Source organism: Zonotrichia leucophrys, chromosome 3, assembly GCF_028769735.1.
Source record: "Zonotrichia leucophrys gambelii isolate GWCS_2022_RI chromosome 3, RI_Zleu_2.0, whole genome shotgun sequence".
Taxonomy (NCBI): Eukaryota; Metazoa; Chordata; class Aves; order Passeriformes; family Passerellidae; genus Zonotrichia; species Zonotrichia leucophrys.
Genome location: NC_088172.1, coordinates 50,728,938 through 50,740,956, shown reverse-complemented (window position 1 = coordinate 50,740,956; position 12,019 = coordinate 50,728,938). Strand labels below are relative to the sequence as shown.

Sequence of the window (12,019 nt, the reverse complement as noted above, 5' to 3'; positions counted from 1 at the left end):
AGGGGAGTTAATGAGTGGAACGCTTTGCACTCACCGTTCCTACCAGAGGGTAGATGAATCCAGCTCCAATGCTGGCCCGCACATCGCTGATCGGCAAAATGAAACCAGTGGGAACACCCTTCCTCTCAGGCTGATGGGAGAGGGATAGGTGAGTTTTTGCCATGCAAATGGGAAGATTTCCAAATCCCTAACAAAAAAAAAAAAAAAAAGGGAAAAGAAAAGAAAAATGTTTTTAAAATCAGAGTAAAGGCATATTATGTTTTTGTTTTGTTATCAGTATCTTCTAGAAACCTCTCGTACAGCAGTTCTCTTCGGGCTCTAATGATCCAGTTAGCAACCCGAGACCAGGACTCAGGGTCCAAAATTTTCTAAGGGTTTCAATGTCTTCCTGGGCGTAAACACAGATGGTGCTCATGATGCTTTCCTTTTCTTTGTTTTTAAACAAGACAAAACTTGCATGAGGTGATGGCACCCCCTTCACTAATGTCAGAGTGCTAATTACTGAAAACGTGGGAGAAAATCAGGAAAAGTGCCTCAGTAGCTCCCCCTGCCCATCATTTATCTCCAAGTTATTGATTAATCTTGAGTCAGGCACCTTCCACTCTTCTGTTCAATTCTTTTACAAACAGGGCCAGGAGGAGAGGTGGCACTTCAGGGAATTGTCTCTGCAGCCCAGTGCTGACAACTCTTTAAATGTCATTGTGAGAATATTTCCTAATATACTAACACTTAGACTAAAAAATGGATTGGAGAATCACAGCAGGAAAAAAAAGGGCATGGATTATTTAGCTTCCAGTAAACTCAGTAACCTTCTTTTCCATTTAGAAAAATCAAATTAATTCTCAGGAAGTTTGCATTTTAGGGAAGATGGCTGTCCACCTGTCTGACCAAGGACTTCTGCTCGTCTGACCACGCTGCTGAAGTTTACTCAGGAATTTTTCCTGGGCATATTGTTTCTATTTTCTGACAGAAAGGCTCCAGCCACATTTATGTCCAGAAGCCATTCCACTACAATAAACACATTCACCTCTCCACATGGTCTCAAAACTTTTTAAACTGTAACATGCTCTCACACGCTTTAGGATAGGCGATGTATTTCATGTTCTACTATTTGTAACTCCTTGAAAGTAGGAGTTACGAATAGGAACAGAAAGAAATCAAAAGATTTTACAAATATTGGGACCTTTGTTATCAATGTGTATAGCTGTGCACAGGTCTTACTGTGCTTGCAAACTCTTTTTTGCAGGTACAAATGAACACTCTTATGCTAAAATTGGTTACATTTGCTAGCAGCAACTTTTGCAGATCCGCAGTTGTCAGGTTAAGGAGAGTAACTCAAACTGCACAGAAAGTACAGTTTCATGGACAATCTCAGAAGTATTCTGAACTCCATTCATATCTCACAGGAGATTGCCCTCATGGTTAAAACCATTCTGTCCTACCACACCTAAACCAACTCATACTGACCTCCACAGTTCACAACCATGGGTAAGCTCATGCCTTTCAGTAAAGCTTGCTTAACACTCCAGTCTGAGAACATTTACACCCTGAGGTTTCCCAAGACTCACATCCAGCACAATTCCCTGGTGCTCTTACCTGCTGGGTGTAACGATCAACTTGAGACTGGGCAGCAGGAGACAACTCGATATCCTGAGCTCCATACACCTTCTGAGCAATGATCCTTATTTTTTCAACAATAGGAAGCTGCAGAGATAAGGAAACAACACAAGGATGAACGTTGTCCAAGAGAAACTAGGATTTGTTTGCTGAGTGAGGTCTCTGAATCTCTCATTTAGATTCATCCCTGTTAAACAGGCTTGCTGAAGCAAGAGACCAAGTAAGGAGCAGTGGTGATGGATATGATACACAGCCACAGGTACATGAACTAACAGCTGTGATTTCAGCTACTCCATCATTTGGAAGCTGCACAATTTGTGCATTACAGAGGAGACAACGTGAGCTAATGCTCACCTGAAGTGAGGGGAGAAAATTACTGCCATCTAGTTATGAGAGTGAAGAGATAACCTACACCTCAATCTCCACTGGGTTGGCAGGGATCACTAGACAAGGAAGTTTCATTTCAGAATAAAGACAACCTACATGAGTAGACAAAGCAAGGTAGGAGGCACTCAGGGAAGGTTCCCCTGACAAGACAGGAATTGTAGCAGAAAGTTCCTGATCACTGCTCCTTTGACTGCGATTTTCTTTCATTATTATTATTCTTACCTCCTATCCTTTGTAACATGCATATTTTTAATTGTAGCTTTGATATTGTAAAGCACTTTGGACACTTAAAAAAATAATATGAAAGAATTCTAGAATTCATTTTGAAACCCCAAGTCACTAAGTTAAATCCCAGTCTCCAAGAGTATTCACATCATGTTATTCAGCTCAAACTTAACAAGTTCTGCCTTCACAGCTTCTATTTGAAGGCAGAGGCAGACTCTCACATTCAATCTGTTACAAAACCCTTAACATATTTTCAAGAAACAGGTTTTTGTGGTCAGATCAGGCATTTACATTTTGTGCCATCATTTTTGTGTATTTAGAGTAAACAACTCTTTCCTATTTCCTTGTTCTCTTTCCTTTTGTTTTTAATGGCCCATGAGACAGCAATTGTGACTCCTCTGGCCTATTTTAAACAAGCCATTCTCTGACTTCTTTCAATAGGAACAGGATGATGGAGGAGGCATCTTACCACGAGTTCAGATAATTCTGTGCTCACGGTAGATGGCCAGAGATGCGTGCAATATTAAAGGGCATATCTCATCAGTAACTTGTAGAATATTTAATTAACAACACCCGTGGAATAAGTGCGAAACAAAGTCTAGGGAGATATTCACTTGCGGAAGAAGACTTGGTAATACAAGTACAATCCAAAAAGCAATACAAAAAGCACCAGGACACAAAATAGAAGTGTATAATTTTATTCCAACAAAGGCAAGAAATTAATTAATTTGTGAATAATGAACCCTATCTGATGCATTTATAGGAAGTTCCGTAGTTAACCACATTTTTGCAATACCTGTCTGGAAGTAGTTCTTTTTCTGCAAAGATACATCAGTTGAAAGGTTTGTGTCAGGCCAATCTTCTTTGTATTTACGCTTAAATTTTAGAAAAATTAAAGCTTACATTAATAAAGAACTTCAGTAACAGAGTTATCACAAGAAAAGAATCTCTCCAGACTTCCAAGTACCTTAAATGTAAGGCAGTTAAAAGCTACTAAGGCTCAGATAAAATTCCCCCTCAGATCTGAAATTACAAAGACAGGTTTAAAGAAGCTTCACAAGGCACTTTCTGAACATCCTCACGATACAATTACTGCACCTTAATTGGGTGGAATAATGTCACATTCCCAACAACAGGCTTTTTACAGGAATCCAAGCAGTGCAGGAAAATCTAATCAGGACTAGATATAGCACATTGCAAATATCCTGGGTATAATTCCTGGCAGCAGCAAGCTGAATGGAATACTTAGTGTCATGGACAGCCATCACGAGATGAAATTTGTCTCAGCGTGATTATTAAGTACGTTCATATCCATGGCAGTTTTCAACACAGTGGGAGAAATGCAAAACATGTCTGTTAATTTGCCTTCTGGGTGCTGTTTGCTTGCAGTAAAGGACTAACAGCAATGGCAAATGGAAAGGCAAAATGAATTCCATTCCCTGTTGTCAGCAGGCCAACATGGAAACGAACAGCTTTCTGCTTAAACCTCAGTAAATTCACTGAGATGGAGATGGACATTTAGATTCAACTTGCATTTGTGTCAAAACATTTCAAACTAATTTGACAGCAGTGTAACTACTGCGCCTTCAGCCCCCTTCCAATGACCACAGCTGTATTTTCCAAAAGAAACCCAGCAGGGTTCTGGATAATATCAGAGGAGAATGCTTTAATGACAGTGGTGGCACTTTGCCTCTCCTGGGATATGTGCAGTGTGTTGCATGGCTGAGTCTGGGCTGGACAGTCAAAGCATATCCCTGTGGATTTATGGTTTGTGGCTTTTTTCCTGGCTTGTTTTTTCTTTAACCAGAATTTCAGATACTTTTTGGGTCAGTACCCACACCTCAAACTTTGCAAATGTAACCTCAGAAGAATCACCACTGAGGAAGGAGTTGTGGGAGTGTGAATAGCAAAATAAAGTGGTTTCCTGAGCCTGTCCTGTTCTTGCCAGGCATGCTCACACAGACAGGTGAGGCAATGTGTGCATGGTGTCAGAGGAGAGTCTGAGCCTATTTAACCTCAGCAGAGGCAAGATGAGTCTTGGCTGAGCCAAATTCAGACAGAAACCAGCAGGAAGGCACAGATGTGCTATGGAATGGACATCAACACAGCCCATGCACATGCACACTCTCAGCTATGCTTCCTTCCTGAAGTTTCAGGAGTAGGGAAAGGAGTACACTACACCATGCTAAGGATCCACCTGTTTCCTAGTATTTATTGTGATTTTTAAAGCATTATCTATTTAGAATCACAGTGTATCAGGGCATTTCAAGCTAAAAAGTTTCCTGTGTTTCAGTTATCAAATAATACTGCTAGGAAACTTCATTTTAATTTAAAGAAGTGTTTTCCAAACTAAAAAACCACCAATGCTTTACACAGGAAATAAAAATTAATTTTGCTTGAAAGTGCCATAATGGTATTTTAACAGAAAAGAAGTTCTACTTGTTCAAGAGGCATTTTACATAGCAGAAGTCTGGATTTACAAGACACTTGTTTAGCTTTAGGTTTTCAACAAAACTGTTGATTATTCAGCACTTCACTATCAAAATAGTCTCACTGATGCGCAAAGACATCCACCATATGCAGCAACAATGCTAATTCACATGGAGAAGGGGGCTGAAAAATTAAACTCCTATTGCACAAGTAACTAAATCATTAGGGGATTTTATGCTGGATTTTTGCTCCAGTTGATACCAGACTTATCTAGAAAAAAAAAATCATGTGAACTACCTGTTTGTACCTTATATACTTTGGTCAAATGTCTGCCAGCAGAAACCACATATTTCAGATACTTTAAAAAAGAGTAATTTCACATCTGCTGTGATTTGGGAGTGATACTCTCCATTTCAGTGTCCCCACCAACACCCTCCAGGAATTCCTTCTCCCAGGAAGCAACTCCTTTTCCCTTCCCCCCATGATGTGAGATTGCATAGAATAACCTCCTGGTCTGCCCCCTTCCAACTGCTGCAAAAATTAACCCTGTCCAGGCCAGGAGCAGGACACCATCTCTCACTTCTTGTTTTGCCTGAGAATTTTTTACAATGGCCTTAGGAATTTCCTGAACTGGTTGTTCATTCCCACTAGCAAACTCCAGTGCTGCACCCTTAGCTGTGCTGATGCAACCACTTGCAGGCCATCACCAGGAGAGTCTTAAGGAAAGGAGGATTAAAATTCTAAATGGGGAGTGTTGATGCACCCATATCAACAACAACTTGATTTCGCAGCACCTCTGCCACCTGGAGAGCTAGGGTGAGAAGGAAATCTGTAAGATGTCCAGGGTGTCAAAAGCATGAAAGATTTATGTTCAGCAATAAAATCTGTCCCTCTTCTCAGTTCCCTTACGTAAAGTTGTGACTGTTGCACAACTAAGTACATTTAGGTGAAGATGAGGTGACAGATAGACAATAGTCACTATAGATTTGGACAGAACCTGACTTTTATAGATATGCAACTACCTATCAGTGCTACAGCTGAAGGAATTATGGCAGCTTCAGAGAATTCATTCCAAATTCAATTTCAGCTTCCTGAGAAAATGATGTCATAAAATACTTATGCAAATTTACATTGAATATAAGAGGATGCTTCAGGGCCACACAATACAAATATCTGCAGACAATTCATTAGGAGTCTCTCAGAAACAACCAATCTTGCCACTCCTGCCAGAGAGAATGTTCACTTCTGAAATCTCACACATTTAGAGCTACCAAAGCCACATGCTGCTTTTCAGGCAAGCACAAACACACAGGCTTGCTGAGGCTGCCAAGCACCCACACCATAAATGAGATTATCTCCTAGGCTAAAGCACAACAAGTGCTAAAGCACAAACTACTTTCACAAAAACAGCATCTATGTAGCTGTACATTTCATTACTTGATAGAGAATAATTAAACCATGAAATCAGCACTGATAAAGGTGAGAGCCTGTCATTCCCAGGAGTGTTTTGATTATCTAAACTGAATCATACCAGTGTTATCATCCAGCCATACTGCCACTTCCAGTTCATCTCACTTGCAACACATGATATTAGTGCCAAGTGGTGCTGCTTATTACAAAATCTTCTTTCTTCCCTTACTATTGACAGCAATGTTTTACTAAAAGATAATTTATTAGTGCTTAATTTCTGCTAACCTTTTCTCACATTTCCTTCATCTCTTCCTTCACTTCTAACATCTGACTTCAGATTTTCTGTTTTTCATGTAGGGCTTGATAAGGATTTCCATGGACAGCAGACCAGCTACAATAGATCTTCCTTTCACCCTTGTTTCCTCTGCTGCTCACACTCACCCAAGTGCCAGTGCAACCCAGGCAGCACTGCTGTTTGTGCAGCTGCACATGCCAGGCCAAAACATAGCCCAGGGAAAAAACCCTATTGCAACCCCATATCAGTTCACACATCCACCTTATCATAAAGGCAAAGCCCGTCTGAAGCAGGAAGAATTGCTCAAACTGTTCAAATCTGAGCATGAAAGGTACCAGCAGAGAAAGCGACCTGGGGCAGGGACACACACCTTGGCTGGGATTCCTGAAATCAGTCTCCCTGCCAAAAGTCAGTATGAAGTGAAACAAAGCATGCATATTACCAGGCATCTGGTCTGAGATTATGCTCAAGATTTCCATTTTTGCATCCTAATTTGGACACCTGACTTTTTAAGCTCTTCTCCTACTGGAGAAAGGAGTTAATCTTTTTAACTCCCCACAGCCAATCCCTGAGACTGCTGAAAACCACCCCTATTCCCTTCCTCCTTAATTTCTTCTGCTTTTAAACATCCTCCTGACTTCCTCACCAATAGAACACATCTCTGTAAAGCCAGAGACAACAGTAGTGAGTCCCTAGTCATACTACATCCCACTAGGTTGCAGGTAAGTCCCACTTCCAAGAGAAACCCTGGTCTAGTTTAAATTGAGTATACCATAAGTTAATTCCCTTTAGTGCAGCACTGTCTGGCAGGATCCCTTCACATTTTTTCAACATCAGTACTTGAAACTACTTTATTCTCCAACAAAACTATGATTCTGTTGAAAAAACGTGCATTTAAGCAGAGAATATACAAAAGCACTATTTACTTGTAACTTACACATTTAATACTTCAAGTACCTCAAACATTCACTTTAGCTTCAATGCTTATTTTAAATTATGACATCACCAGTTTAATTATAAGGTGAGAACCTCTGGGCTCACTGTTACTAAGCTGTTTGTGTTTTAGCAGAAATTCTTAATATAATTTGAAATGCAAGGCAGTGGCACTTTTTTTTTTAAACTTACACATTCACTGAAAGCAATAAAGAAGAATCACTGGTTGGCTAAGTGAAACAGCATGCAGACATCACTCATTCCTCTTCTTGGGAAGGCTGCCAAATGAAAACATGATGGGAGTATGGCTGAAGGTGCTGTGTGGGGTGACAGAGTGCAATGCTAAAACAATAGCTGACTCTGCACATTCAAACTCCTACTTCTAGCTTTTCCCTTGGATAAAATAAAAACACATTTATTAAAGTATCTGTATATTCTGGTTCCAGAAGATCTGTGGCTGACAAAAGGATTTCCAAGTCTTTAGCACTCCTCTTCCTTTGCTGGCAGAGGACAAGAGTTGGTTTTTTTAATTAGTGGAAAAGCATTTTCAGTCAAGCTAAACAGTTTGTGAATCAACACCTAAGCCTGTGGCCTTAGAGATTTATTTTCCATTTCCCCAACTTTGAAATCCCAGCTGTGCGTAAGAAAATTGTTCTAAGCAAAGAATAGGGAAATAATGAAAACAAACATGAAAGTACAGGGCTGTTAAGAGCCTACATCCACTAATAAAGACATGGAGTGGCAGAAAGATAGCTTCCAACCCTAGAACACCCAATTCAGTGAAACAAGTGTCCAGACTCCACAGAAATCTCTTTGATGGGAGTGGGAGGAGTGGGTGGTACAGACCTATGGAATTCCTCTTTAATGTGGCTTCATCGCTAGATGTCTTACTGGCAGTAGAGGGGAGGGGGGAAATAGTTTAAAGCCCAGCATACAGTGCAAGGCAGCACAGCCTGCTTTTCAGAATGAGAAATGATTGCCATCAATTATTAGGAAAAGCTTCAGTAAGGACCATTTCATTTATTCCCACCCCAGCAGTACCTAAGGACTTTCCATTAGGTGCACACATGACTGAACTCTGTGCTGTACAGAGAACAACACAGAAGCTATTTGCTTCCTGGACAAATGAGCAGAGGTCTGCTGGGCTGCTGTGACAGCAGATGCACAATGGATGGGTTTCATGGCTTAGCAACTCTGTGGTATTAGTGGAGGAAACAGAAAATACTCCTGTTTACAAACAATAAGAAACACTCTGCCTTGGGATATTCCCCTGGAGGTTGGTATCCTCAAACACAGACCACATGAACCTTTCTGACTGTGCCTTCTTCTTTGAGCTGTTTGTCCTCTTGCAGTACATGCGCCAAGGAGCCTTGTCCTGCACTGAGGGGCTCCTCCTCCTCCCTCACCCACAGCTCATTCTTGCTTTGGGAGATCATGGATGGAAGAGAAAATAATGCACAGAGAACAGCTGCTGGCAGAGTTTTCTCTGTTTCGGTGCTACCCTTAGACCCCTCTGAGTGACCCATTGTCTGTGACAGCTGAAGCAAAGACGCAGGGAATGAGATAAGTGACAGCTCACACCACACTGCCACAGCAAAACAGAGGCAGGGGCAAACAAAACTCCAGACTCAGATGCTCCAGATTTGCCAAACTATTATTATGCTCCCAGCAGGGGAAGAAAAACACCAGGGCTGAGGCTGCTAACTGCTTGAATGCCTCTCTGAGAAGTGCTGCTACTCAACCTTGCTCCCAGTGATGGTCCCAAGCTGAGAAAGTTCTCCTTTGTCCTGCAGGCTGGCCAGGCAATGCACTGCACTCTGCCAAAATATTTGTGCAATCAACTTTCACTGTATAACCAGGAAATATTTTCATTTGTCATGATATTACCTAAAGGCATAGCACTGTCAAAAAAGGTTGTCATCTGACAAATTTGGAAGGCTGGAACAACCCCTTCTCTTCCCTCCCATTTGTGACCTTTAGAGTCTCCAATTTAGTTTTGCAGTGCAGCATAAATCTGGTTATTTGAGGCTCTTCAATAATATTTGTCAGGTTACCATGTCATTTTTGAAGGGGATGGTGCTAACTCACTGAGCAGCCAGATGTGCTGATCCTGCCTCATGCCAAATGCCTGTCCTTCTCCTTTCTTCCATCCCCCAGTGCCCACTCCACTCCAGCTGCTAGCAGGAAGGGGCAATGTGTCCCTTAAAAACCTTCCTCAGACCTATGGTTCCCATCCCAGGCTGAGGAGGGCTGCTCTAAGGCAAGGGAGAGCTCACCCCAGCAGAAGAGAGGAGCCAGGAGAGAGAAGGCAGGTCACTCAGCAGGCGTGCATTAGTGAGGAACACAGCTTCCCCCTTCTCCTGATCAAGAACAGGCACTGGAGCCAGAGAAATTTGGGAACGGGATGCATTTCCATCCTCTCCTTTCCTCCCCCTACTTATCTAAACTCACTTTTAATGGTTCAGTCAACTTTATTTTGAGTAATAGCTTTCTGCTGCAACTTAAAGACCCATACTTCAAGAAAACTGAGCCCAGAAGGGAAGTCAACAGTGATAAGAGGATTGATATTTTGATATTTTCCATATGTAGCAAGAATATATATTAAAATAAACCGCCACAGATGATTTCACAAAGAGTTCAGGAGGCCTTTTAAACAAACCCATCCTTCAAACACTGAAGAGAAACACACTGCAAGAAACCAACTCAACGGTAACTTAATAGAGATTATTGTGCAGAGGGGGCAAAAAATCCATACTAAAACCACCCAATACTGTAGTATTTACTTCAATTACTGCCAATAATATTTTAACCTATGTTATAAACTCTGAAGTCTATGATATGAAAAATCCTTGTTGCTCCTGAACCAATCCCCCCGACCTGTGCAATTCCTAACACTGTAAGCATTCCAGGGTACTCTGTTTCTGTCCTTTTCTTACACTTTTACAGTGGAGATGGTGCAGGATTTACTTGTCACAGGTCATGTCTTGTATTTGATCCATGAAATGACTGCCACACATAGGCACTCCCCAAACCACATGTAAGATATTCTGTTCTCATTTGAAACCCCCAAAAATATTTGTTCATCTCACACCAAATGTCAAACAAATCCTTGCTATAATCAAGACTAAAAAATTGTCAAACTACAAGTAGCAGCCACTAGGAAAAAAATATTACCTGCTTAGAGAAACAAATACAGAGAACCCAAAAAGCCATCTAAAAGAGGGAGTATAGAAGGGTATGTCATGGAATGACACCCAAGGAAATGTAAAGAGACCAAATTAGATGCCTCAAGGAATAAAATGAGCACAGTCTTCTAATTAGACTGGCTTGCTATGATACTGAACAGGAGCAGAGCCTGAATCCTGAACTCACACAACTGTGCCGTGTCCAATGTCTGAAATTGTTCATTTGGCACATGCTCAGGTTTCACTGGACAAGATGGTATAAACGTATAAAGATACTTCAGAAAAAAACATCTGATTCTCAACTTTTAACTCCCAGCATTTGACAGATCTAGAAAATACTTTCTGCTAGTCTATACTTCTAGTCTTCTTTCTTCTCACACTATACATATTGTAAACATGTATTTGTAAACATCCTTCAAAGAAGCTTTTGTTTTCAAAGACATATTTGGAAATTACATAAAGTACTAGAGAGATTAATGCATTTGGAAAAAAAATGAAACAAAGAGAGCCCACTTGACATGGGCTATCCTCTAAGTACATGTCTGACTGCACACTAATAAGATAGTTTACTGCAAAGTTTGTTCAGACTAGAAAGGTTATAAATCAGTTTTACATATAAGGGTTTGAAGCTTTTTTTAAAATACCCTGAGTGTTGCTTTCTAACAAAAGATCAGAATATTGAATGAACCTGGTACAGCTACAGTGGTCTGTGCTGTTGGAAATTTTTCTAATTATAACTAGTTCTGGAAGCAAATTCTGATTAAGTTTTCCAACAGAAAAACAAGGTGCATAGACATGACAGGATGGAATGGAGATGTGGAGTAAAGGGAACAGCAGAGCACTCTCATGAAGACAGACAGATATATGAATGAAGTGGTAGTGGTTTTAAGCAGGGTATTTCCCCTCTTTGACCTTCCAAAAGGGAAAGAAAACAGAAAAAACCCCACAACCACATTAAATCCTGTGGAACTTGAGGCAATCAGGACTTAATATTATTCAAGTAACTGGACAAGTCTGACAATCAGATAAGGGATGGAACTATGTCCTTTCACTTACACTCCCTTTAGGCACAATGAGGGGGGAAATAATCTGTCTGAATCCTATTTTACTGCTTCCTATCTTCCTTAAATTTCTTAATTTTACCCCTTTGCACAGCAGAAACCACACCTCAAATTTGCTACAACAACCAAAAAAAAAAAAAAATCAGGGCAGGCTTATTTGGAAGAGGTGGCTTTCCTTCACTTCTCTGTGAGCCTAGTAACCAATTGACCTACATACTGTAAAAGTGGCAGCATTGCTGTTTCACTCTCCTACTTCCAGCTGCTTCAGTCCCCATCCTTTGCACACTAAGGATGAAACAGAAGCCTGAACTTTACACTTCACTGTTTTTGTTGGCCTGAATGTACTATTTTACAGTATTTAAAAATCTTTATATGTTTTTATAAAATCCCTTCAATGTATTTTTGAGGCTTAGAGTACTTGTGTGAAGTTACAGGATACTAAGTTGATTTAAAGACGTGATTCATTCCCTTTGTGC

General features: G+C 40.7%; 1 protein-coding gene across 5 annotated transcripts in view; it reads right to left on the bottom strand.

Annotated features, from left to right (window-relative positions):
- Nucleotides 1-12,019, bottom strand: part of MTHFD1L (methylenetetrahydrofolate dehydrogenase (NADP+ dependent) 1 like) — a 144,734-nt gene that overhangs the window by 48,268 nt on the left and 84,447 nt on the right. For all 5 annotated transcript variants that reach the window (XM_064708145.1, XM_064708146.1, XM_064708150.1 and 2 more), the window contains 2 exons: nt 1,597-1,704; nt 35-187 (listed from right to left, as the gene is read on the bottom strand). In XM_064708145.1, the coding sequence (XP_064564215.1) occupies nt 35-187; nt 1,597-1,704 (261 nt within the window). The remainder of the gene's footprint in view (nt 1-34; nt 188-1,596; nt 1,705-12,019) is intronic.